This window comes from Orbilia oligospora (assembly GCF_000225545.1).
Source record: "Orbilia oligospora ATCC 24927 unplaced genomic scaffold scaffold00006, whole genome shotgun sequence".
Lineage (NCBI taxonomy): Eukaryota > Fungi > Ascomycota > Orbiliomycetes > Orbiliales > Orbiliaceae > Orbilia > Orbilia oligospora.
Window position 1 is genome coordinate 1,149,272 of NW_011645563.1, and position 27,405 is coordinate 1,176,676.

At 44.9% G+C, this 27,405-nt stretch overlaps 7 protein-coding genes across 7 annotated transcripts; 3 read left to right on the top strand and 4 right to left on the bottom strand.

The window, feature by feature from the left end:
- Positions 1 to 1,173: 1,173 nt before the first annotated feature.
- Positions 1,174 to 3,083, top strand: AOL_s00006g355 (uncharacterized protein; the record flags this gene model as incomplete). The annotated part of the gene is made up of 4 exons (XM_011119664.1): positions 1,174 to 1,253; positions 1,447 to 1,564; positions 1,671 to 2,840; positions 2,925 to 3,083. 4 exons carry the CDS (start codon positions 1,174 to 1,176, stop codon positions 3,081 to 3,083), a joined length of 1,527 nt encoding a protein of 508 aa, XP_011117966.1.
- A 2,489-nt stretch (positions 3,084 to 5,572) lies between these two features.
- AOL_s00006g356 (uncharacterized protein) lies at positions 5,573 to 8,094 on the bottom strand (the record flags this gene model as incomplete). The annotated part of the gene is made up of 7 exons (XM_011119665.1): positions 5,573 to 6,181; positions 6,249 to 6,894; positions 6,957 to 7,457; positions 7,532 to 7,554; positions 7,639 to 7,718; positions 7,792 to 7,842; positions 7,920 to 8,094. 7 exons carry the CDS (start codon positions 8,092 to 8,094, stop codon positions 5,573 to 5,575), a joined length of 2,085 nt encoding a protein of 694 aa, XP_011117967.1.
- Positions 8,095 to 10,423: 2,329 nt separating this feature from the next.
- AOL_s00006g357 (uncharacterized protein) lies at positions 10,424 to 11,659 on the top strand (the record flags this gene model as incomplete). The annotated part of the gene is made up of 2 exons (XM_011119666.1): positions 10,424 to 10,674; positions 10,759 to 11,659. The coding sequence occupies 2 exons, from the start codon at positions 10,424 to 10,426 to the stop codon at positions 11,657 to 11,659; spliced, it is 1,152 nt and encodes a 383-aa protein (XP_011117968.1).
- A 1,057-nt stretch (positions 11,660 to 12,716) lies between these two features.
- On the top strand, positions 12,717 to 13,709 carry AOL_s00006g358 (uncharacterized protein; the record flags this gene model as incomplete). Its single annotated transcript, XM_011119667.1, has 1 exon — positions 12,717 to 13,709. The coding sequence occupies one exon, from the start codon at positions 12,717 to 12,719 to the stop codon at positions 13,707 to 13,709; it is 993 nt and encodes a 330-aa protein (XP_011117969.1).
- A 135-nt stretch (positions 13,710 to 13,844) lies between these two features.
- Positions 13,845 to 14,729, bottom strand: AOL_s00006g359 (uncharacterized protein; the record flags this gene model as incomplete). Its single annotated transcript, XM_011119668.1, has 5 exons — positions 13,845 to 13,890; positions 13,966 to 14,036; positions 14,107 to 14,256; positions 14,338 to 14,433; positions 14,520 to 14,729. 5 exons carry the CDS (start codon positions 14,727 to 14,729, stop codon positions 13,845 to 13,847), a joined length of 573 nt encoding a protein of 190 aa, XP_011117970.1.
- Positions 14,730 to 19,979: 5,250 nt separating this feature from the next.
- On the bottom strand, positions 19,980 to 22,369 carry AOL_s00006g360 (uncharacterized protein; the record flags this gene model as incomplete). Its single annotated transcript, XM_011119669.1, has 3 exons — positions 19,980 to 21,377; positions 21,472 to 21,512; positions 21,805 to 22,369. The coding sequence occupies 3 exons, from the start codon at positions 22,367 to 22,369 to the stop codon at positions 19,980 to 19,982; spliced, it is 2,004 nt and encodes a 667-aa protein (XP_011117971.1).
- A 2,231-nt stretch (positions 22,370 to 24,600) lies between these two features.
- On the bottom strand, positions 24,601 to 24,963 carry AOL_s00006g361 (uncharacterized protein; the record flags this gene model as incomplete). Its single annotated transcript, XM_011119670.1, has 1 exon — positions 24,601 to 24,963. The coding sequence occupies one exon, from the start codon at positions 24,961 to 24,963 to the stop codon at positions 24,601 to 24,603; it is 363 nt and encodes a 120-aa protein (XP_011117972.1).
- Positions 24,964 to 27,405: the final 2,442 nt, after the last annotated feature.

Genomic DNA, 27,405 nt, shown 5'->3' on the forward strand with positions numbered 1-27,405 from the left:
TGCTTTGACAGTCCAAAAATGCGTCCGTTTCTCTATCTTTGCGAACCTCATATCCCCAGCTATGAACGACGAGTCTCTTAATCATTAATACAGCGAGGTTTTCGTTTCCCTCTCTCTGTTTTTTGTTGCAACCTTGTTTATGATAATAGAGTTGGTTTGTGTCTGTTTTCATTTCTCTTCAGCGGATATGCTTGCATGCTGTCTCATATTCAGCTTCTCTTTTCCTCTTCTCTTCTCTTCTTTTCTCTTCTCTTTTCTATTTTGCTTATTCTATCACTTACTTCACCTTCACTTCGGGTGTAAATATTCCTCCATCTTTCCAATTTTTACTTCAGACCTTCACTTCTGCCCTGATTCTATTGTACCATATTATTGTTTCTTCTTTTCTTCTTTTCCCTCTTTTTCTCTTCTTTATACTCCACATTCTTCTTCTTCCTCTTCTTCTTCTTCTTCTTATATTTATCTATCTTTTCTTTCTTCTTGTTCTTCTTGTCAAAAATAGTCCTTTGAGACTTCTGCTTTTTCTTTTTTCTGTTTTTCTTCTTGTTTATATACTTATACGGCGTCTATCTGGGATTGGCTGGCAGGCCAATAGCTCGAATTAAAGAGCTGAGATTTGTTGCGAATTAAAGGCATCCAGATACTTCAAAGATTGAATGGCACTAGACCGGGGTTCGTTTTTTTCCTCTCATATTGTTCCAATATTGTCAAAGTATAAAGTACCCAGTGACCGTATGTCCGTCCCTACAGCTGTTTACAGTCTCGTAATGTTGTTCGCATATTCCCAGTGCAGTGTATTAAGAAAACTGTCCTCAACAGTCAACAGTCAACAGTCAACAGTCAACAGCCAACAGCCTGCGTTGTCTAGCTGCCAGATCGAAACTCACGTGACCACAACATCGTTTGCAACTCAAAATTCAACAGCCTTTTTCATGTTGTGCCAAAAAACCTACAAACCCCTTTCAAACCGCATCACCTCCGAAGAAAACCTATCAAATTTCCCATAAAAAAACAATTAAACCAATATAATAAACAATATAAAATAAAATAAAAACTCACCGCCAAACAACGCGCCACGGGAAGGGAAAAAAAAAAAAAAACAAAAAAAGTAATCCATCCAAAGAAAAATAAGCCAAAAATCCCATCTACAGAGTCCCATAGAATACGTACACCATGGTCGCCAGAGACGGGTCTCAAGAACCCACGGTTGAGAAGGAAGTCATCACCGGCTTTGCGACCATCGCCACGCTTGCGTAAGATGCTCCTCCCTTTTTCCCTCCCCTTATAACCCCCGAAGAGAGAGGAAGGACGTGTTTGTCAGGATTGTCACGTGATAGAAATCGTCCTCTTTTTTTTTTGCAACACGAACAACACGACAACGCAAGACTCAAAACTTTTTTTATGTTGAGCTGTGCTAACATAGTGAATTTTTTCTTTGAATCATAGGATTGGAGTCAAAGCTTGGGTGGAGAAGGATGGAGAACCCAGGAAGGCAGAGATATTGTCAAAGACTACAAGGAAAGGGGAGCCGGTGTTTTATGTCCATTATCAGGATTTCAACAAGGTATATATCCTCACCTCGAATGCATTATTTTATATGCATTTCGTTTTTAGAAGATTACATTTACTAATATTGTACTTCTTCTTCTTCTTCTTTTTCTTTATTTTAGCGTCTCGACGAGTGGGTAGCCGCTAGTCGTATCGACATAACACGAGAAGTCGAGTTCCCAGTCCCCGAAAAGCCAACGCCACCAAAGAAGGAACAATCGTATCCAAACCTCAAGAACCAAAAGAAAGACAAAAAGTTACCCAGAGATAGCATAGCATCTACACCGGACCCAACAGCAGGTCCGTCGACTCCATCAGCATCCACTTCTCGTCCTCTAAAGCGTAACAGGGTAACATTCGAGGCCGAACATGCATCTCCACAATCCTTCGCAGCCACGCCGGCTCCGGACGATGATGGCATCGATCTCGTCGAAACCCCTGCTGGGAATATAATCTCAGCTCTACAAACCGATCCTACAATTGGTAATAATGGCGAGGTAGAGGGCTTCTCAAAAGAGAAGGAAATCGAAAAGCTCCGTACTTCGGGGTCTATGACACAATCCGCTCATGAGGTCGCCCGCGTCAGAAATTTATCAAAACTACAGATTGGAAAATATGAAGTCGAAACGTGGTATTTCTCTCCCTACCCTGCGGAACTCACGGAATGTGATGTTGTTTATATCTGTGAGTTCTGTTTGAGCTATTTTGGAGAAGAAAGGAGATACCAGCGACATCGGATGAAGTGTGAGTTGTTTCATCCGCCTGGGAATGAGATTTATCGAGATGAGAATGTCAGCTTTTATGAAATCGATGGGAGGAGGCAGAGGACTTGGTGTAGGAATTTATGTCTGTTGAGTAAATGCTTTTTGGACCATAAAACGCTTTACTACGACGTCGACCCTTTCTTGTTTTACTGCATGACGTCGAGGGATGAATATGGTTGTCACTTGCTCGGATACTTTTCGAAGGAAAAAGAAAGTGCGGAGAATTACAACGTGGCGTGTATTCTCACGCTACCGCAGTACCAACGTCTGGGATACGGTAGACTTTTGATAGCTTTTAGTTATGAGTTGTCAAAAAGGGAAGGAAAGTTGGGGAGTCCTGAGAAGCCGTTGAGTGACTTGGGATTGTTGGGGTACAGAGCCTTTTGGCAAGAAGTTATTGTGGATTTGCTGGTTGAGGTGAAGGAGAATAAAGGGGAGATTAGTGTGGATGAAATTGCGGCGAGACTGGCGATGACGGCGAATGATGTGGTGCATACGTTGCAGAATTTAAATATGATCAAGTATTTCGTAAGTATTATTCCTAACGTCTTTGACTTCGGGGCTTGGTTTAGGTGTAATGAATGCTAACCATTACTTTTTTTCACGGTACAGAAAGGACAGCATGTTATTTGCCTAACTGCGGGTGTGATCGCCCAGCGAGATGCTTTACTGGAGAAACAGAAGGTTAAAGGGAAGAGAACTATTGATTCCAGTCTATTGAAGTGGAAGCCACCTGTTTTCCTGGCGGCAGCAAAGACTTGGAATTGGTAGATGTCATATTGGTCACTGGATTACATATGTATCTTTCTTTTCTGACGAATATGGCGGTTCTTCTTCTTCCTTTTTCTCTCTCTTTGAAATCATAGGATGATTTTCTGTTTTCTTTTACTTTCCTTTTTCTCTAATTCATGCATAGCTTCAGGAACGGTGTTTTCTTTGCGATTTTTCTACTCTTCTTTCTTTTATCAAAATTCAATGTTAGGGGGGGGCTATTTAAGGGAGTTTCGATTCATTCTTCTTCTATTTTTTCTTTCTTCTCTCTTGTGCGATAGCTCGTTCACAGTCGGTTGCATAATATTTCTCCCCTTTTTGATACGCTCTTCCCTATTACATTGCCGACTGTTCGATCTCCGTCGGCCAAATAGAATCTCAGATAATATGCTTATAAGCTTACTTGTATAGCGCTAATGGGGGACGGGTAACATCGGCTGCCATACCCATATTTATAAAGCCACGCGACTGCATGTTCCTTACTAGTTAGTGGAAGGAATCCAGGTACTAGTGTTCCTACAAGTCTGGAAACCGACTATTCTATGTAAGAAACAGATAGATAATCTCGGGAAATATCCCCCTCCCTAGATCGTAAGGACTACTAAAAGCGGATACTTCCATCCTTTTTAAGTTCCTCCCGATCTTATACATATATATATGTCTACGTCATATTTTGTCGACACTAGACGGTTAGCGTTGATGTGGCTAGTGTGGGATATACTTTTTCAGTCGACATGACTCTTTTGGATTTCGAATTCTCGTCCCAACTTTTTTTTGAAACTTGTGTTCCGAAAATGGCTTAAGAAATGCTTTTAGGTACTAACTACTACTGTCCTTCGAAGGATACCAAAAGTCTGTACTCCGCCCTGATCGACTTTAGCACCCCTTGATCGGTCAAGACGTGCACTCCAGAATCATGGATATGGAACCGAGGTGTTAAACGTTCCGGTATTTATATTACCCAGACGTAAACTTATATAATTATTAACATCCCCTTTCCGCGGATAGCCCCGTTTGTTCTCGATTTGGTTTAAAACTAGTACTATATAAGTATTTTTCCTCCGTTAATTAACGTTAAGTTGTGTAGTACCCTTTTTTTCAGATCCGGTGAGGAATTCAAGGGCTTGCATGCGCATGCGCAATAATTGCATCGCATAGCGGATGGTTTGTATATTACATTCCCTCCCTAACAAATTTTTTTACACCCTTTTTTTCTCTTCATGATTGTTTGATTTTTGTGTATTTTATCGATAGTATAAGCTGGGGGTTTTTTTTTAAGATTGTATGAATTTATACTTACCGGGTAGCGGAGAGCTGCTCTAGGGGATCGATCGAAGAGGGCGTTCGAGATCTAGGTATACCCGCTAGCTAAAACTTGTAGAGATAACGGACAAGAGGACTTCTTGGGAGGGGGCGTTTACGTACTAGCACTAGTGCTCATAAGTATTATGTCCTCGGAGTTTTCATCCATCCTTACGATATCTGCGCCTGATCTCGAGGCTACCTTACGATCGATCGATTTATGTTCTTAATGCATGCATGCCGGCTAGCAGGGCATAGGGTTGAAAAACAATTAAATTCTCAATTATTTACGGCGCATATACTACCTATATCGATGTGTAGATGTATCTCTACAAAGCATATCGATTTAATACGTCCCAGGAATCCCAGGAAGCCTATTTCAAAGGTTATGGTAACTATCTAATTACCTAGTTATGGTTGAGAGGAAGGGGGAGAAGAAAAGCGTAACAGCAAACAATATCTCCCCTTTCTGGATATCATTCATTTCTCAAGATCGGTTTTCATGATATAAAAAGATTATATACATTTTGCACAGTGCACCGCACCAGTTTATGATAACCACCTGTATAAACGAGGTAGAAGAAAAAATATATCTCAAAGAATATGCATGCTTGAAGGGTAGCCTCCACGGGCCCAAGACTAACCAAAGCGCTTCGATGAAAGTTCCAAATAAAAAAGAGTTCCCAGGCCAGGTCCAGGCACTACTAATAATAATAAAAAAGGAGAGGAGAAAGAAAAACAGAAGTTAAGGCCTCAGTATATACTTTTCTCTCTCGCTCTCTCTCTCTCTCGTCTCGCAGATCAAGGAGCAATGACCGTTTGTTAAAAGAAAGGACTGTAGTTAATATACACACCAACCGCTGCATGCTAACAAGCTCCTTAGGAAGATGTATAGCCTCCCGTCTGCTTAAATATTGTCAAGATGTACTAATTATTAATCCCCACCACTCCAAATCCCCATTTTGATTTTGTCAAAGAACAAAGGAAAGCCAATTCGCTCGTAAGTACCGAAGTAAATCTCAAAAAACCGCTCCGTATCCAGTAGATGACACTAAAAAAAGAAATATCAAAAATATTCACAAGAAAAATAAATCCAAAAAAAAAAAAAAAAAAACTCCGAATTAGTGCAAAGGATCGCTGATTAAAAGTCATAAGATAATAAGTGGTTATAGAAGGTTAAGAAAGTCTTATTCGTCTGGAGAAGGAGGATTCGGGTTAGGAATCGGGTTCAAAGTTGGGCTGATATTGATTCTTCCCTCCGTCATAGCTCGGCGTGGGATTGGTGGCACCGGAGCTGTTGGTATTGTGTTCAAAACGGAATATCTCTTGTCTTTCCCATTTCCTAGAACTCCACCGTCGATAACGATAGAGCTAGAACTATTGCTTGCGCTACTGGTTGTAAAGCTTCGTTGTCGAACACTTAGTGGGCGCGGTTTGATCTCATCGGATTCATCTTCGGATGTATAATAAGAGTCCCGATATGTGGATGATAACGACAAGCTTTTTTGGTGATGGTGATGTGGGTTGTGATAGGAGTATTCATGAAGATTTTGGGAGTTGTGGCGGACCGGACCCGTGATTGTTCTAGCCCGAGAAATGGTGGCAGGAGGTGTTGAGGTTGGGGTGTATGAGAGTTGGCGCTCGTGGGCTTGTGTTCTCGGTCTCATTCTGCTAGGTGGACGAGGGGTAGTGTCTGCTGAGAGCGAGACTGGGCGAGAACGTGTGACAAGTGGCTCAATGGGAGGGTCTGCCACGAGTGGAATTTGTTGGCGGAGAGGGTTCTTTGGAGGCGGGATCTGAAGACGGGATTTAGCATCCAATAATAAATACCTGGTGTAAGAGAGATCGAACGAGATGGCTTACATTTTTTGCTCGCCAGATGTGAGCCAGCTTGATAGCACAATCCCCAATAACCTTCTTTCCTTCAGGACTATTCAGCCACCTCTTAGTGCTCGTGCTGATATCTGATAGTCTCTGCCACTCATTCATTGCAAAGTCGGTAACACCCATGTCAACATTAAGTCGGAAATAATCGTCCTTCTGTACTCCCCACTTCTCAAGACCGTTGGTTCCTCCTCCTAACAACATCTGGTGAATCTCTTCGCTCAAGTGTGTTTTGTGTACTAGTCGCTTTTTAGCGTCGACAAAGTTGTCAAAGGGTGTATGTATTTTGCTTTCCCACCATGGCTGGGAGCCACTCTGCTTCTTTGGGGGTGGTCGGCCAGTACCAACAGAAAGGACACACCCGACTGCTCGGCCGGGCCATTCGTTGCAGGTCGCTTCCTCGATGACTGTCGGAGTAATGTTGTATCTACCTGCTCCCTCATCCAAGAAAACGGTCTGACCAATTTGAATAGGCTTGAAAGCAGTCATTGTTGCAGAAGTAGCGCGACCTGCCTCCCAAATCTTGCAGTTGGGTTCCGGGTTCAAAGATGACAAAGATAAATATGTTCGGAGAAGACATGGAGATGCACCTTCTGGAGAGTTTTGGTACATTGCGGCGACAAAGCTGAAATAGACTGTGTTAGTGATAGCCAGAACACTAACTCAAACAAGTATATGGAGACCTACGTCTTGCATCTGTCGTCTCTTGGATCGTATAACAATGCCTCCGCGTCTCCAGGAGTCTTCGGTCCGACCAAAGCACCATCTGATGATGATTTAAGTTTTGTAAGATATTCAAACTTCATGCCCTTTTCATATAGTATTGAGTCGTCATCTCCAGCCAACATTCTAAGCTCGTCGCTCCGCCTGCTGTAGGCTGTCTCTCCACTTGATGAACTGCTCGCCCTCGTCCTTCCCGTACTATCCTTCGAGTCCATGCTAAAATTCTTCTTGTGTTGCAAGGCCTTCATTTTTTGCCTCTTTGCATCTTCGTTTTCACCAGCAGTATACTCTTTTGTAATTTCTTTAATGACCGTCTCAAGTTTCGATGCTTTGAAGACGGTTGTTTTGAAGGGGATTCCTGCAATAGTTTTGTCGGTTTCAAATACTCGCTTGGCCATCTTTACCCATTGTTCTTTGCAACTTTCGACATCCATGCGCAGCCGTCCAAGCATAAGAGCTATAAGACTGTTGAAAGACAATTAATAACTGTTAGTCGTCAAGATATCATTGGATGGGAATGTGTTGTTGTGGTTGCATACCCGCCAGTTCCAACACCAGCAATCTAGAATATATTATCATATATTAGCATCGAGGTTCTAACTAGAGAAGAATACAAGCCTGAGATTTGGAAATCTAAGGAACTTACCATATCAAAATGATCACAAGGTAAGGGAATCTCGTGCATTTGAGGCGGTCTTCCGTTAAGTTCTACGAACAACCGATACACTACCACCAAGAAATTATCAGCAAAACTCAACTTTTTATGCAACACATGTCTTGTTCGGTTTCTTGGACTTACTGACTTCCTGCAACAGCAGGAGCGAAGAATATCCTTTGACCCCTCCTCCATCTGTGGAATCTTAAACGTTAACAATCGATCTTCAGCATGTTTTTGATTTGAGAAATGATAAATTAGAAGATGCTTACCTAGTGACAAAATTCTCAACGGTGGCGAGTTGACAGCTGCCGGTGCCATGTAAGAAAACCTGTTCGAACTGAAAGCCATTTCATTTAGTATGTCGCGCTCGTGAGGCGGTGTGAGGAAGTATTGGGGAGGGTCAGTGTACGCCATAGCCAGAGCCTCTAGTTCCTTCTTCTCCATTTTGAAGGGTCGTTATTTATTTAAACAGTCGATATCTCGATTGCCTGACAATGTCGGTGACCCTTGTACTTATGAGTTGTTCGAGGTGGACGCTACTGAAGCCCAAACAAAGCTAGCCAAGGCAGGCAAGGACCTTGGGGCAACTACAAGGATAGCTGGTCTTCCCTTCGTGTCAACTTTGGCGTTGCCGTATATTCGTCGTCGATTGTTTGGAAAGGAAGGAATTGAATTATTTCGGAAAGAAAATATGATTTTCGAGTTCCTTTTACTTCCTAGGACTTTTCGTCGAGGTTCAACTAAGAACCCGAAAAGACAGAAACGGCCCAATACCAATCCCGACTAAACCGTTAGAGACCAAGTTAAAACCAAGTTATTGGTTCCGCTTGGTCAAAAATATGTCGAAAAATAATAATACGGGTGTAGTATAGAATTTATGCAATGTCCTAAGTTCCTAAGCAATATAGGGTGATCACTATATGTACCTCGGACACAGCTTCCTTTCTCGAGAGGCGGGTTCTGTAACACGATAGGCCCGGCGGGGGACGGTGACCACAGATATCTCAACTAGGTTGAGATCCAGACCCAATTCCCTGCTTCAGCGAAGATTGGCGGAGCTGAGAGATGCAGCTATGCAAAACGAAGCATAGAAGACAAATCGAAGGGCTTGTAGAAGCCTTTTGAATGGTCAGTAGACGATGTGCCATGCGATGTTGGGCTAGCTTTTTTCAAAATGCAACGACGAAAAGACGCAGATGGATGGAGTCGGCTTCGATCATAAGACGGGTTATTTTCCTTAGTGAGAGACGGGTATTCCCTGCTGTGCAGACGTTCCGTCTGTGGAAATCTCTTAAAAGCCAAAAGGTATTGACACCCGGAGTGGCGACTGAGCCATTAACTTCGAATGCAGAATGATGGCAACTGATGCAGGAACGGCCCAATTGTTCACAATTGAAGGGACTGTGCCTCTAAAGACTTAGACTTCTTGTTATAACAATTGTATAATCCTTAGGGAGCTGGTTGACCGGTGTATGGAAATGACAGTCTTGATCCTTTCGGAATCGATGAATGCGGAGGGCTTGGAATAATAATTTGAAGCTAGAGCTCGTTAGCAGCGCCAGGCGCTGGGACATCAGTTGGCCTCGACCCTGCTTATATCCCATTGCATTTTACAACCATAAAGCTTTCCAATTGCACATGAAAGTCTTTTTGCGCAATATTGCAATTAGGTCTCCCCGCATTTTTATCCTTGTTGAAGGCCCTGGTTAACGTTGGTGATGTCGTTGAAACAGAAACAGGGGCGTTTTCACCCAAGGCTCAAAAACTCAATCATCACGATATCGTTACAGTGATAACGGAAGGGTCAAAGCATGTCGACCTGCCTTTTCCTGCCTCGGCTTTTGCAGTTCCTTGAGGTTTCACCGTGTTTTTTTTGGTTCCGCCCCCCCGGGTTTTCTGCAGTCAGATAAGTCCTGACCGCAAATGTCGAGCATTGACGCTATTCGGTTGTGAATACCCACATGGGACAAGCTCCCCTGCCCTTCACAGGCTTGTTTCTAGGAAGACACCATGCCTGAAAGGACGATCAAAATCACAAGCTCTAAGACTTCGAGCAGCAGTGGTGTGCTCCAACCTCCCCAAGCGGCTTGCGATCCTCGAAATTCGACCGGGTTTCCCCTCATCTGATATTCAGGTTCCTTGCAAAGAGAGTTAATCTAGAAGTCGAAAGGGTTTGAATGTGATCTCTACCTGCCGTGAGCCAGCGATCAGTATAAAAGCTCGAGCCGCGAACAGTCGAGCAGTCGGTTCCTGCTGGATTCGGTTAGAGAACTCGTATTGGTGGGATGAAAGACCCTGTCCCTACAAGCCTGCCCTCTACAGCTCTGCTACCCCTCCCACCAACCATCGAAGGTGTCGACGACATGCAATAGGCTGCCGTCAGTTTCCGTGCATGTCGAAACAAGGCAGACCCGTGACTTGCTTTCACCTTTGGTTCGGTTCGGAAAGATGGCCGAGCTGTGTCGCTTCTTGAGGTTTAGCGTCATCGCTGCGAATGAATGAAATAAATCTAATTAGCATGTCAGCAGTGCAGTGCGCAACACGTTGTTTGAGCTAACTAACCGACATCACGCCCAGGCCAAGCTAAGTTGCGCTTGGATTCTTCAGCCTCTTCGACGCGTGTAGTAAAGCTTCAGCTCGGATATAGCCAAGTATTTAAATACCAGTCACCCGAGAATTGGCTTAAGCCTTGGGTCGAATACTTTCAGCCTTTCTTCATTTCAAAAACAATCGAAACTTAACCGTAACACAGATATATCGGTCTACAGTTGCAATGGGTCTCTGGTCCAAGTTAACCGGCAAGGATAAGCAGGAGGACTTCTCCCACCTCCAGGGGAGCTCGTCGAGCGATGATAAGAAGAAAAGGGACGACTTTTCGCATCTCTCTAGTGACAATAAAGGAAAGAGCAGTAAATCGGAGCAGGAATACCGTCCAGTGTATCGTCCGCCTGGCGAACCCTCAAATGCTCCCCCTGGATATGATATTCCCCCTCCCGGGCCTCCTCCGCCCGATCATTTCTATGCGTAAGCCAATTCTATATGCCTACTCAAGTAGTTAATTAAATGCATAAAATAGAGCATATTCTAAGACTAAGATGTTTTTATCAGTCCGCCGACCCAGCTTCCTCCAAGCTTCGACCATGCCGGTGGTTCATCTAGCGCCCCAGGGTATCAGGATTACGGTCCTCCAATGGGTCCACCACCCGGATATATGGTCTACAACGTTCAGATTCCACCTCCAGCAGTGCCACAGCGCTCTAAGAAGTATTCCCAGGGCTTAAATGCTAGCGAGGATGATGCCGAAGCCGGTCACGAGTATTGTCGCCACAATCCTGTCGCCCGGCCTACCCACTATGATCCTAATACTCTAGATCGCATTGCTCGGGGCGAAGTCGGGCTGTTTATGCCAGGCCATTTCGGGGGACATCTAACGCCTGAGTCGAACCGTCGATTTGAGATTTCTACACATAAGGATACCCAGGACGCCACCCTTCTCAGCGGGCTTCCCCTCTATTCCTCACTTGGGCATTATCCTCGCGATAAGGCTTACAAGACCATATACTATGAAATCAAGATCAAAAAGCTTCATGGTGACTCTTCGCTGGCCATTGGATACACGAATGTTCCAACCCCGCCAATGAGATTGCCCGGTTGGCATCGTGGAGGGTTGGCAGTCCACTCCGACGATGGTAACAGATATATCAATGATCCTTATGGCGGTAAGGAATTCACACATCCGTTCAACGAGGGGGAAACCATTGGACTAGGAATAAGGTTCCGTATGGGAATGGCCCAGGCGTTTCTAACAAGAGATGGGAGAGAAGTCGGCAATTGGATGATTGACGAACCGAGAGACTGGGAGGATACGCAAAGATTGAATGGAGACGGAAATATCACTGGCTTGATGGGAGATAACGATTTGTATGCGGCGATTGGCGTTTTCGGGAAAGTGGAGTTTGATGTTGAATTTGGCTATAATGAGTGGCAGGATTCGACAATTCAACATTAAGGCATTTAATATAGACCTAGTACAGGCGGCCCAGGATCGACTAGTACTAGTATAATCACATAGGTGGAATGCATGCACTGTATACATAATGTTTACTAGAATTTCGTGAGGTCGGAGCATGGCGGGCATGAATCACGCCGTTAGATGATCATGAGATAAAAAAATATCTGGAAATTTGTAATAGTCGCAAGCCTGCAGCCGGTTTATAAAAGTTGCGATATGTCCGCTTTTGCCATGACTTCGCTTGAAGAACTATCGCTATTAGATTTTAATTACGAACGACCACGGCCTACATACGCGTTCCATCTACTCCCATTGCATATACGGAGAGTACACGCAGGAAGGCTGTTGCGGCTCCAACAAAAACAACGCTTAGTGATATTACAAGGCTTCGACACTTCTGTAGACTATCTCTCTAGCCAAAGACGCACATGAGCATTCGGGACTCAGTGTCTTAAGCCTTGCTTGTGCTCGCCTCACCTTTTCTTTAATTTACCTCACTTCGAATGCCAAACGCAAAATCCAACCAATGCACCAGCGCGAATTTGTGAAACAGGCGCGGCAGCATGATACATAGATACTTAGGTACAAATAAGTCCCTACTCTAGGTGATATGATAAATGTACATGTAACTGGTTCCATATCTCGACTTTTGAAAAAAAATTTCCACTCGTATAATCGGGATGTTTGGCCCCGTTGCTTGATATTAAGAAAGCTGCTGCATGAAATCCCCAAAATTATGATAATCTTGAAATCTTGCGTCGAGGCGGCATAATTTATTACAGGCTTTTTTCCTATTGAACGAAATTTTAAAAAGCGCTGATTGAATCGTCCCGATCTTACGATAGATTTCTCCCAGGTGTGAAATACGTATACCCTTTTCGACCTACGTGATACTTTACTTGCAAAGATGTATAAAACCCCTCGAGTCTCCGCGATATCTTTTTTCTCTCTCCTTTCCACATGCATCGAGCATATTCCATCGTTGCCTCGCCGTTCCTCCACCCAGCGCGAGTCTTACTTCTTCTCTTTTTGTTTTTTCCGTGCAAAATTTAAAATGTGTCTCCCTAGGCTTTCTCTTGTTGAGAAATACGACGACGATACGGGTTACACAAATTCTCGCCCTGCGGCTCGCCGTCCCAGCGCTGTGCGTGGTAGTGTCTACTTACCTCGCAATTCCCTTCGTTCCCTCAAGAGCAAGTATTCCCATAGCTCTGCCTCCGAAGCGCCCTACTATGATCATGACCTTGGGCAATTTATCACTCGTCGGAACGGATACCACACTCTCCATGGAAATCGTGGTGACAGCAAAACCATTGTTGTAGACAATTCTAGTGCGAAGAAATCTGGGAATGGAGCTACTGCGGTCGAAATTAACGATGGCAGGAATGGAACTACCACTACTATCCTTTCTGCCAACGGGAGGCAATCAAACAGTAGCTTAAAGTCTGTTGGTTTTAACAAATATAAATTTGAGAAAATCTTCACGACGCCAGAGTCAGACGAGGAATCCTCTTCGGATGATGATGATAACTCCTCAACATCCTCAACAGACTCAGATGATTCTCATCGCTCGCGTCAGGGTAGATCCAACCAACGTAGTTCGAGTCGAAGTAGAAGCCATAGCGGGAGCCGAAGCAGATCGAAGTCACGCTCTAGGTCAAGATCTAGAAGTACCGACAGCCACCGGAGAGAATTTTACAGGCCGCCATACCCACGTCAAGGACACGAGTACCCCTTATACCACCAACAACAAGTTGTCCCAGTCCCTATGGCGGTCCCGGCCCAAATGATGCAAGCATATCCTCAGAATATGAGTTCGTTCATACAACCGCAAAGGCAAATTGGGACCGGATTGATTACTACTGCACCACAGCAAATGGTTATGCAACCGGTGCCCCAAGTGTTGACACAAGATCATATGCACGGTATCCATGGCCAGTATTACCAGGGTCATCGGGTTGGGCCAACTGTCCCCCAGACGATGGTTCCAATTTCAATGGTTGGACCTCACCACCTACTAACTGAAGTCGAGGAGGATCAAGGTTGACTTTGAGCCGTGAAGAGATATTGATTTGGGGATAAAGTAACCTCGTTTGCATTTTCTTAGTTATCTACAATTTTATGCAGGCTTGCAAACGTGGTTTTAGCAATTCTTTTATCTTCCTTTTTATCTTTTTTTTTTTTACAGTTTTGGACTTCCTATCCTATCTGTAATTATCGGTTTAGTCCTTGGTAATAGATCCGTTAGCGATCCACTCCCAAATATATGGGCAAAGACATTGAAAGAAAACCTACCGACTTACACGTGGGCGATGCACTCAATCTCCACATCAGTTCCGAGTGGAAGCTGGTGAACAGCAATGCATGATCGAGCCTAAGCAAAAGTTAATTATAATAACCCAAACAAACCAAATAGACAAAAATAAACGGAAGGGAAAACATACTGGCTTCACATCTCCGAAGAATTTCTCATAAACGGAGTTAACCTCCTGGAAGTCTTTCATATCTACCAAGAACACAACGACCTTGAGGACCTGGTTCATGTTCGAGCCAGCGGCTTCAAGAACAGCGCCGAGATTCTTCAATGCTTGTTCCTTTAGTGATATAAGATTATATTAGCCAAATTCACTTCTTTATCCAGCTTTGGAGTCACCATAAATTTAGCCGGAACTTACAGCGCGAACGGCGATGGGACCTTCCAACATCTGCTTGGTCTCGGGGTCCATTCCCAACTGACCGGAAACATAAACGGTCTTGTCGTGAAGAATTGCCTATAACAGAACACCGGGAAATTCTCCGTCTTAGCATTTCAGTGGACCCCCACAATATACTCCGGACCTTCCATAAATTGCCCCACCTGGTTATAAACCGGAAATGGCGGGGGCGCCTTATCCGTGCGAATTGCGATCTTCTGGGACGACATTGTGGTTGTAGAAAGTAGCTTGGATGAAGAAGCTGGTGTTCTGAAGGTCGTGATTGGTAGGATGAACGGATGACGTTGGAATTTGCAGAATTGGTGGTGGAGGAGAATGCGAGGTTGAGAAATCCGAAGTCGGTGGAGGGACATGGCGGGGATTTTTTGTGTTACATCTCATAAGCAGGCTGTGATGCACTAATCCTAAGTGCCTTCGCTTACCGACGGCCTATCGATCTGAATGAATATTAATAATCCAATCTACCGCCAGCAGAATACCACACATAACAACAAATTAGGGATCTAGAGGGCCTCATTCATATGAATTCATCAGTTTGCAGTAGAATTTCGGTCATATGCAATATATGCAATCTCTTTAAAAAAGATTCGGAAGAAATTGCCAAGAAGAGGGACTCCTCTTGCTTATTGACGAACAGCCCTGTGTAACCCTAGAATAGGTGTTGATCTGCAGCTGAATATTAATTAGCATATATAAGTATATGGCCTGGCAGATCTGCAGACTCCAGATGAAGATACGTACTACCGAAGTACTTAAATACTGAAGCGTATATATACCAAAACCTCGATCAAAGCTTCGATTATTACAGACAGCTCATGGTTTAACACATCTACCCAAGCTACGACGTAGAATTTACATTCTCATACCACATAATACTCCTTCCGTCGGGTGAATGTATGTGGTTGTTACTTCCATTTTTTCGGATTTGAAGAAATTACTGGGTATATAAATAGAAGAGACTACCGGCATTGTAATTGAGCACACCCATAGTCGCGACAAGCTGTTCCAAAAGTATAGTTTCAAGAGAAAAAACAATCCTATCAATTGAAAGTACCACTCGTATCGCATGATTGCTTATACTAGATATCACCTAGAAGTTTGAGCCGCTTCTGTGTGGCTACCGACTGCCTATCCAGCGCTATTCATATAATTGCAGTCAAAAGTATAAATTGTAGCGTTGATGAAACCGATTTAACCGACTGGCTCCCACCGAAATAATATCAGCGACTAAAGGTATTTTATGTATCATGCGGCCTGTGTGATAACTAGTTCTAGGGGCCAAACGGGATAGGGTCAACAAGCCAGGTGAAGAGATATTGCGCTACACTGCGCCACGAGGTGTGATCGTTTTAACTCACGGGCCTTCTTTGTTCTTTTCCCTGATACACGAATTCGTAACATATTCAAATACAATACGTAATCGATAACGAGTCATTTCCCCGCACTTTGTTAGTCCGATAAGCAATAACGTCCGGACGAAATTTGGGGTTCGAAAGCAGAAGATATTCTGGTTAATAACTGTTAACCATCTGCTGGAATTCGTATGAAAAATACTATCAATTTCGGCCGATTGAAGTCCAAAATAGAAATATCGATCATATAATTGTGCTATTGCTTGAGTAGAGCCGGATATGATGTATACGTATATACTCTTATCACAGTGTTGGCAATATATTAATATGTTAATATTCGCATGGATTCGAGTCTAGCCTAGATTTTAGTGTTAGACGATGTATCCGTACGCGACCATGTGGTGAAACCGTGTCGACGCATGTCTTTTTTATCTCCGAAACGGTACGAGGCTGGCCAGCTGAACCGGAAAATATTATCTTTCTGAGACTAGCGCTGCCGATTGGGAGCAGTTTGTCGCGGCGACCGTGAGTGTTGGTCCCCTGGCACCATAGCTAAGATACACCTATGTATGATATCGCGAAAGTTGTGAGTTTGAAGCCTTCAACAATTAATTGCCGGAAAACATTCAATCTTAAATGTTTTGCCGTCCACGATAACAAACGGTCCGTCCTCGTATTGGACTTCAGATTGCGGAAATATGGCTTGTCCGGCATGGCTAGCATTGGAATCATTTCGAATTCGTGGAGTGTTGCCGAAGTATCGCCAATTTGTCCGGCGTGCAGGTATAGCGTAACTTCGCTATGTCGATCATTTTATCCTAGGCAGCTGTTCTCGTTGTAGCCAATCAAAAGAACAAGACTTTGTAGCCGAGTGGGTCTGAGGTCTGAGAGCTGCGCATGATGCTGCTGTACGATATCTGAATGCTGTTATTACGTCTGAGAGCCTGGAACATTGATATTACAGAGTGAGTAAAGTACCATATATGAAGGTATAAAATATGAAAGTGGTCAGTATTTTCGGCCGACAAAGGGGAAGAAGAAGCCCGATATCGACTCCAGATGTATTTTGCCTACGAGTATTATATATCATGATATCTGCTCGTCGTTTGCAATATATGTGTGCGACAATGATCGATACGTATTTAAAACCGACCTGGATTGTGAGATCTGCGTGGGTCGCTCCCATGCGTGAGTGATCAGACTAATAAGAAAAGTGATTGAGATGAGCGTTGTAACTCGATTTCAAATTTCAGCGTGTGTCTGCTGACATGATTTTGTGCAGTCAAATTTAAAGATAATTTACCAGTAACTTGGCTGCCAATTTGCCTAATCGTGAGTAAGATGAGCCGAAACCGATGATGCTAAAAGGTTGCTACAATGGTAATGTAAGTTCCGCTTATGCGCAAAGCTGTCATCTTCAGAACTTCTGGTATGAAATTTCGGACTTCACACCTGTCAGACAATTATATAATACTGTCAACGAAATGAAACCGATCGCACCAAGCCTGTGACTCCCAATTAGGAACTATTTTCCGTCAGATAAATTGCATGCAATTCCATTGCCCAGAAACTTTAATTTCACACACAGGCGATTCCGAATTTGGTGGTAGCGGGCTGGGCTGCGATACGCAATTTAATTGTATCAGGTTTCCTAGCCGAGCTTCACCCACCTTGCTTCAAAGGAAGACGAGTTTCATGATAACCACAACGTCAACACGACAGGGTCATAGCTCATATGTATTACACACCGTTGAGTAAGCTCTCCTTTGTGCCGACATGTCGCCGCAAGCACTAAATCGCAAGCAATCGTTATTTATGGCGGGGTAGTGAAGGCCACTCCAGAATTCAGGAGGAGGAAGTGGACGTATGAAAAAGGTCTTCGAATCGAAGAGTGAGTCGGGGCAGGCGACAAGGGAACCTTCGCTACGAGATATCACCTTATGACTGGGATATCTCTGCAACCCTCCCGTCTAGTATTACCCGTGGTCTATCGGCAGGCATCTATGCATACCGGGAGGTTGCAGAGCTAAAGTACAGCTGCAGCTTGGGGGTGGCCTGCTAGCGAAAGAAAGGCTACAGATCTTGCATGCATAGTGTGCATAGTGCCTATGTCGACGGGATGTTCACCCGAGAGTACTACCACGGACCCAATCGGGCCATGTCTGGGCCATCCCACCTAGCATTATATGTATGTGAGCATTCGCTCAGGGTTTTTCTCAGGTAAGATGAAATTAATGATAAGAGATTTGGAAGTTCTTTCTCTCTTCGGCAGCACAGCGACTCTTTCGACCCCCAAGAAATTCCGGTTGTTCTCCTAGCCAGTCATCGGACAGCCAGATAGCTTTAGAGCCTAGGTAACCAATCCTCATTTACATTTGAAGATGGCGATCGCAAGGAGTATCCCTGGCGGAAGGTAACGAGGTTCCAAGGTGACGATGGTGCTCGACCTGCAGCTTTCCAAAGGCCTCATTTAATTAAGCCGGGAAACTAGGAACAGGGTTCTTGAGCTATGTGACCAGGCTGCAAAACTTTTAAATGGACCTTCTCTTGAACTTTGTATAAATATTGCAGCACCTCTCTCTCGTCACACCGATTTTTCTCAAGTCTTCCTTTTTAAAATCTGCGAATTCGGTTTCCTAAACGCTGATAAAACCGGCATAGCCCACCTATCACCGACTTAAATACGAGGTTCTACAACATGGTCGACATTCGGATTTTAATGTTTTTAGTTCCCTTTTCCCCTTTATCACGACAGATCGTTGTCACTGTTACGTTTCAATTTCCGACGGAGTACACCCCTTCGCAACCCACCACGGGCATAGGATCCCAGGTGGAATGAAGTGTTGGATCTTTTTTGTTTTTCTAACCCACTCTCAGGCCCATTTGTGTGCTGGCTGCCCTTGCTTTTCGGAGAATTTATTGAGTGGGCGGGGAGAAAGTGGTTAGCTGGAGGCGGTTTCTCAGCCAATCATTGGACAGAACCGTAGAGTGGCCCGACACTTCACGCACGACGCAAGGCAACCTCGCAGCAGGTTTCTCCAGTTTCCCATGGGAGAGTCGCAGAAGGGTGTGCCTTTTTGGTTAAACCGTATCGACATGTCTCGATAGTGATACCGTCCGGTTCCTTGCAGTGTGCCCAGGCCCGTTCGATATTTCGAAGAGCTCATAGGTATAATACCCCTGAAAAAAGCCTCAGGTATCGGGGACTTTACAGTATAAAGTCTACGGAATTTTCCTGTCTGAGCCTTTTGATTTTTTTCCAAGAATTGATTTCTACCGGTTGGATTCAAAAAGTTTTCCGGTTGAGAGACTTGGAAAACTTTTCCCTTCGACCCATTCTTTCAACATATCTTCAACACTTTCAACAACAGCGCAACGCAAATTATGTCGCAGTCGGAAAACGGTACGGGTTCAGATTCCCGGGCTGTGGCACCAGCAAAACATTCCGACTAGTTCTGTGTCACAGGTATTCTTTCCGAATAGGTTGGAGTTTAGAGCGAGGAAGGTGAGCGTTTTCATTTTAGTTTTGCAGACTATCTGACATGAAAGATGTAAAAGAACACGAACGAAAATTTTTTATCTTTTGTTTTTTGAATAACTTTTCCTTTCTTTTCTATAACTTAACAATCTTCAGTTAAAACAAAGAATAAGTGGGTTTTGAATGGGTATTTCCATTCTATGAAAAAGGGAAAGAATTATGTGTCGACGATATATCGATATTTAACTTGTTCGACTACTGGATTTCGGCAACTTGCAACATAAATAGACAGCAATATAAAAATAGCAAAAGTGTCAAGCTGGACACTACCCCTTATCACCTTCGACACCGTATATCAGGATGCACGCCGAATTTTTGGAACAAGCAAATGCAGAAGCGGACAGAAGAAAAAAAAAATTTGGTCCCTGAAAATATCAATTGAAACCCCAGAACGCCTTTTTCTGAACCCAAATGGAAAAAACGACACTACCAGGATATCTTGAGAAACAAAGCGCAATATGGACAATAAACAAAGAAAGAAAAGGAAAGGAAAGAAAGAGAGAGCAAAGGAAGAATCGCAGATCGATAAGTTTGATCGCGGAAAAGGGTGTGAGAAGATATTGAAAAATAATAAAATGTACAAATAGTTAGTAGAAGCGGTGAGTTTGTCTGTTGTCGGGGAACCTCTAGGTTTTGAATCTGCGAATTAATCGCGAAAGATACATTCTGCTTTTCTGGTTTCGTTCTTGTTTTTTTTTTGCTTTCTGGAAGTTTCACTCCATGATTTCTTTGAGTCCAATCCTTCCGCGTCTGGGTATTGCAGGGTCGGGGCCTGGGCCGCTATCTCTTCGCGCGTCTCTTTCAATGGGACTTGCTTGAATTCCGTGGCCCCGAGATTCATGGTCCCTCTGTGGATTTCCAACCGCTGGGAGGCTACGAAGCGGTGGTAATTGGATATGTTCGGTTCGGGGTGTTAATTCGGTAGGAGATGCATACATCGGCCCGACACCAGGGGACAAAATTGAAGCCGAGCTGTTTCGAGTATCGATTGACGAGGTATATGAAGACGACATGGAATATTGGTGGAGGGAAGATATAGAACCATGTCCGTGTGACGGTTGAGTTTGCAATGTTTCGATCGAGTTATCTCGTCTATGAGTTTGAACGGCTGGGGGCGGATATGTTGACGAAGAAGGCAGGACAGGAGCTGCCTGTACACCCATTGGTCGAGAGGTTGCCGGCTGTACTGGAGCTGATAGCTGTGGCTGTCCAGGTGGGTTTTGAGGTATCTTCTGATTTTGAGGCGGGAAGTGCGGCGAGGAGAAAGACCTATTTCGCTGAAGTCTCTGGGGAAGAATGCTATCCGCAGAACCCCGGTGCGGTATCTGAGGAAATATCGGTGTTTCGGGTGCCCTGGTTGTCGACGGCCCCGTGAATGAACGGTTCCTCACAACGGCTACTTCCATCGCCACAAAGTAAACGCTGGCCCTGCTCAGATAAAACCTCGCAAACCCCTTGATCACAGCAGAATCGGATCTACGAAAGTCGAAATATTCTTCTATGACAGGGCCTCCCCGTAAACCAGCCCGTAAGTCCATTGAACTCGACCTTTGTAAAACGTTGTAGACATCCTGGGAGGCAGGGGTTCTATAATGGGGATCTTCCTGCTGTATTATTGCCTTGATGCAACGTAGTACACGGTCCAAATTCTTGAGATCAGTTGGAGAGTCGGTAGCAAGGTCGTATACGGTCCTCCTCAGATTCAAATCGTGAGCCGCAAAGCCCAAAAGATCTTGGAACCCCCCGGTTGAACTAGCGACTACCAAATCTGTCGTAAGGAATGCCGTGGGAGGTATGTACTGATTTGCTTCGAAAGACTGCCCGCGCGGTATATGCAACGGTTCAGTGAACATGGATCGCGAGGAGTAGTCTTGCCTCGCGGGATCGGATAGGACGTATGGTGCGGTCCTAGACGAGATAGAAGTCCGTCCCACTCTGTCGGGACCGGGTAAGCGCATTCCTCTGCCATTCAACGACCCGGGCGAGGGCAGCCCGCCTCCAAGGTTCAACCCAGACCGCGAGTCAATCGCCCTAGCCACTTCAAAACTATGCCGCACATCCCTTAAACGCGGACGACCTCTCTTCTTATGCTCAACGTCAACGCACGAGTCCTGCAACACAGAGAGGGAGAAGTCAGTAAAATAATTTAGGTGGCGGAAGGGTTTCTTAATCCCTCCCGGTCATTCTTTTGTGAAGGTAACTTACTTGCTTGCCCGTTGATACACAGCGTGGGCAGGGCCTTTGAACTAATTTTGGGTCGTTAAATTAGCAATTTAACTCGAAAAGCAGCCACCAAGAGCAACGATTTTTAAAAGCCAACATTCCCAACGCAGGATGTCACAGATGATCATCACTAGAGCTTGAATATAGAGCTCTGATGAGGTAAAACTTTCATATCGGGTTTTCGAGTGTGCAGGGAGGGTGAAGGGGTTTTTACACTTGTCGAGGTTGTTTGTACCTCGGCGGCCCCATACACCCCCCTATACGGAACCGAGACTGCAAAACAAAAAGGGGACTCTATGTGGGTGTACAACTTACCATCACAAGCTAGGTGGGCGTTTTTACAGTTCACACATGCAGATGGAACATGTGCCTTAGCCCTTCTAGGGGGTTGCTGTGGTGGAGAGAAAGGCTGCTGTCGAGGTGACTGGTGAGAAGAAAAATAGGATGATTGACTTTCGGGGCGCTGTGATGTTGGGGACGAAAACTCAGGACGAGATCGATACCCCGACGGTGTCACAGGCAGATGAGCATTTGGATCACTTGTCGGGCTTGTTATTCTTGCCGCCGCTACTGTATCTGTTGATAAAGTAAGCCTCGAGCCAGGACCAGCCGTTGGCGCCTGTTGGGTGGCATAGTGGTCTGTGGTTGGTGATCTTGCAATGCCATTCGGTGTCGAAGCTGAGGGATAACTTGATCGATATGGCAGAGGCGGGGTCGAATTGGACATTGGCGAGAGAGGATAGTTTTGTGGCCCACCAGATTTGTACGCTTCCTGCCTCTCCTTCAGACAGTCCGAGCCAGAATTTTTCAACGAAGAATTGTACTCAGACGAAGGGGGCGAGAGTAATGGCGATACGACGCTACCGACGGATGGGTGCATCTGGCAAGTATTTTCTTGCTTGATATTGGACTCAGCCAACAACAAATATATCCTTTTGAAATCGGTTTTCTGAGGTTATTCCCACGAGATTTTGGCCTGGTTGAATTTCGAGTTACGCAGTACGATGTGCTTCACGAGAAGAAAGAAAGAGAAAAATCTTTATCCACCACTAGCAGACGGGCTCCGCAACCTAATGAATGTCTACTGCAGGACCAGGGAGGCGAAGGGGAGAGAGAAACGAGAGACCCTAATAACTATTAAGTTGTCCAACTTTTTTTTCCGTCGAGGTACCAAAACGACACATTCGGTTTTTTATTCGCGAACGGTTAAATTCCAATAATTAACGTTTCTTCGGATTTTTGCCTGAGCTTCGGATGTATAGTCGAACCAGACAGAGAATAGGTCGGTCGAGTGTTCCAAAATAATAAAAACAGATAAAATAGAACTGCGGACAATTTTTTTTTAAAAAAAGAATTTTCGAGGTGGTGTCCTTGAAGTAGATAAAGTATGTACCCAACTGGAAGACTATTGGTGGTAGACTTCCTGCGGGTTAGCTTGCCTAGGTGAGATTCGCAGGAACACAAATTGACAAGTTCAAGAGCATGGGCCCCAAGAAAACGGTTTTCGGTAACCAAGGAGTAGTCGGGTTCTCCAAGGTGGGTTCAATATATGTATATGTATGTCACAAGGCTTTAAGGTCGGATATCGAGTAGCTGCTGGCCGGCTGGATGCTTGAGGAGGTCTGATGTTGAGCTGCCCTAAAAAGCTTTCAAGAAAAGAAAAGGACCTTCGAATAGGCTCCAGGACGAAAAATAGTTTCCTGCAACGAATGAGGCGACATTATAATAATTGAATTTAGAGATAGTGGCTGCTGCTATATTGCTTGTGCTGGCTGCGGGGAGATTGGCGGACGGGTGTGGTAGGCGAACAGAAGCAATTTCTCGGCAAAGTTGTAAGGGGAGGTACAGGTACATGTACTAGTCTTTTAGTCCGTTACCATCGGGCTCCCATGAAACAGGTCTTTCCAGGTGGTCATTTGCCATGGGTTATTCGGCCATCTTGTTTTTGGGTTACCGTTCAACAGTTGCAATTGCAAAGGCACTAGTGTGGGAGATTTCAGGAGTGATATGGCGTGAGCAAGTGAAAATGCATAAGCGGGTGCATCTAAGCTCCAGGGTATCCCGAACAACATTCTCTTAATTCTCTTCCCACCGCGCGAGACACACAGAGAGAGGGGAGTAATCAATTCTACGATACCATAGTGTATCCTTTTGGGCTAGATAATTAGAGTTATCCACCGCATTCCTAGCACATATTCCCATGGTCATCCAACGTTCGACCCCCCCTTATCCTGTCAATTCAATAACGAGCATAACACGTTGGATCTTTCCCAGGCCGACTCCATGTCCGATTGACTCTCGGATCTCTTTCTCGAAAAGGTATCAAATAAAGGAATGCGGCAGGAAAACCATGGGTCGCTTTTCAACGGTCCGGTCTATAATTTACAAGTTGATCAATTGTTGTTTCCGATTGAATTGCAATTGTCAAAAGGGAGCGCCGAGAAGTTGGCTGAAATGCGCCAGCTCTCGCGCCTTGCCCCTCTATCGGGTCCAAATATCGATTGACTTTTGCGATAAACATATTTGGAATCTCCAAATCTATGTGCACACATGCCTAATTCGCTAGTTTACAATGCAACGGGAGTGGGACTGTCAGAGATGATTTGTTTTTCCCCCTCCGCTCCGTGATCCACACGCAAAGACCAGATGGTCCTGGGGGAAATGCTGTCCTTGTTCAATATGTGCTAGTCAATTAAGGTTGGACTTATTTCGTGCGAAGCATCTTGACTTTGCCCTCCGTTCAGCCTCCAAAATCTTGGGCTTGCGGAAGGAAAGCCACAATTCGAATCGATAAATTGCAGGTACGTCTCCCCATACGACCTCTGAAACTATCAAGCTCGCATGGCCCTGAAACCTTGTTACTCCACGGCAGAATTAATTATAATGGAAAAGAAACGTGACAAAATTTTCCTTGCGATTAAAATATTGTTTTCAATATTATAGCGAAAAGTTAGTATTTTCAGGAACACATATTTTTTATTTTTTTTGCCTTGGAATGCTCAGGGCGAGTGGCTAATAGTTTCTAGCTGCCGACAAGCAAAAAAAAGTTAGGGACCTGCTTACTGCATCTGGAACTTAGGGAAAATATGGACGGGTTGGTGCGAAATGTCTTTAACTGCCGGCGGGCGCCAAAATCTTGCGGCGGCGGGCCATGGGCAATCGTGGAAGCAACGATCGGCACCGGGGACTTCTCTTCAACTGTGTACAGCATATGCGCATTTTCTTTCCTTTTGCTTTGGCGTGCACAGGATCCACCATTCTGACGCACGAGAGTGCTTCGAACATGTTCCGTGGCTGCATGGCGAGCCTTCGTTCGCCAATCGTTCCCCTCTCTCGCATGGCGATCGAATTAATTGCGAAGGAATGCAAGATGGTGTGAATACCATTTGCAGGTTTTCCCTGAGGAAATTCTGGTCTACCGCCTCGGAAAGAATAAAGTCTCGGAACGATCAAGGCATCGACGGGAACTGTCATCGACTGGATGCAATTACGTACTGCTTAACTCCGAGGGCTGTCCCATTATCCAGACCACTGGGATCAGAGCCTGGGACACGGTGATGTTGTCGGCCGGGCCAAACTGCAAGATCATTTGGGACGTTTTTCAAGGGCTCTAATCGTGCAGTCATTTGAATGGCCACGCATTTGGCTAGTAACTGGGAACTAGGATCTAAGATTTCAATGATCTGGGATGCAAACACGCTTGCCAAGTTTATTCGGAATCTTGTCTGAAGTGTGGCGCGCTGACATAGCCAGGACCTTCCTTTTCATATAGTAGTACCTCGGTTTTTCCAGAAACTAGACAAATGTTAACAAGTTCTATTCGAAGCATTACGAGTCCAGTCAAATTCGTATATTGTGTCTTTAGGTTAAATGGCCCTCGGCACCGATCGTGCCGCTACATTGAACCGCAAGGTAGGATTTCATATTTTTATTCGAGCTCGAGATCAACGAGGGTAGGATCTATTCCTTCCCTGTCAGCCACCATTGAGCCTGGCTTCCTTGAAACTTGCAATATTGCGCGTATATCGGAAATATCATGACCCTTGAGGGTGGTGATACATGTGTCCCTCATTTTCCATGTGTGCACACAAATAAGAAATGCTACTTGAGGCTGTAAATTTTCGCCCTTCACAAAATCTTATTTTATTCACCCTGGCGACAAGCAAAGTTTGGTACGGTAAACGTTGTGGAGCGTGCCGTGCAGATTCTGGGAATCCAGAAACCCTTGTCCTAGGCGAGAATGGCTTACCCCCGCAATTCAATATCACCGCCGCCCTCGTGTTATGATTTTGTAGGGTTCAGTTCAGTTAGGTCCAAGCAGCCGAAATCTGCCAGATGCGCAAGGACCTTCCACTCTATGGATGGTGTTTTCCGACATTGAAAATTTCTCTGTAACGACGAGAGAATGTAGGTCTAGCGCTCTCCCTCTCTCCACATGACACGGGGTACTCCGGATGGACTGCAAGTTCGCCTGTTATAGCCTCCAATTTTTCTCAAACGCGAATAGCGACTATCAGACGAATTAAACCGCAATTAATTGCGAGTAATCAGTGACTTCCAAAGCGCCCTTGGGCCTTCCCGTGTGAGTTACAACGGATGCAATATCATGACACAAACATTCCTCCCCGCTGAACCTCAATACCGAAACCTCGATAACCCGCATTGCAGATCAAATCCCGCACCTTCGCTATCGACATACATATCTATCTCTCCGATCTGTTTGGGTGAGACATTTTAGCCGTCATCGTCCAATTAGACGAGGTGTGTAAGCGTTTTGTGGAGGAATTGGGCAGGCATGTTCTCGCTACACACTATGCAGTGTGCAATCCTGCAGACATTTTCCAACTTAGCATGTTGTATGTATTGGGATACTCGTTCGTATCTCTCGAGTTTGTCGTCTGATCTTGGGTGGCCTGCCATGTGGGAACCTCCTCTCCGTTCCTGCGAGAACGTGTTAAGCCGCAGCCACGAGAGAAAGAGCCGATCGGGGGCGCCTAGATTCCCGGGAACTAAAGATTTTCTATTGGAATCCGAGCGCGACGGCCCCGTTCCCTATAAATTTGTGTTTCAACGCTCCCAAACTTTCAAGCTCCCTTCAATTTCAACATCCTCGAAGCCCTGTGACGTAAAGTGGGTCCGCCCAGTGCACCGTGTGTGGCCGTTTTCGAAGCCTTTTTATTGGACTTCTTCTTCCATCTAAGACACAGTCTGTGCCGTCCTCTGTTTTTGAACTTTGGGCTTGAAACAAGGTTAACCTTGCAAACAGGCTCTGGATAGCAGATATCGTGCTTTCCCTCGTTCGGGACCGCGAGCCGAGCTGCTAATTGTTATCGGGTGAACCACCTTTTTTGCATTCTTATATTACCCCGTTAAGAGGAACCCAATGGCAACGTGGCGGGCTTGATTTTTCCGCAAATTTTCTCCGAATTGCTCCAACATTTATTAAGGACCATCGCCTCGTGGTAAAAACCGCGTGTCAGTGGTACTTTCTACAAACATTCCGAGTTACATAAATCCAGAGGATCGTGCCGTGTGCGACGAAAGAGGAAATAATTGAGTATACGGAATAATACAGCATGATTTAGAGAGGTTTCCGTCGGCACAAAGCTGTTGAGGTTTTCAGGTGGGAAGTTAAAGTTGAGCTAATGTATGAGAAGAGCTTGTCTTAAGCGTCTTCTGACAGGCCTGCCCGAAAACGTGCCTGCGGCGGAAAATATCATTGTTTTTCGGCTGCACGGAAGCATATACATTCGAATACCTGGTTTGTTTCGACAAAACATCCTAATTAACAACCACGTTCGAATGTTCTCGGGGCATTTAATCCTTGAGGTGCATCTCGTATCGCAACCTGGAGACATAACTGGCAACCTAGCCTTCACAAGATGGCATGATATACACATCGCACAAAGCAAATAC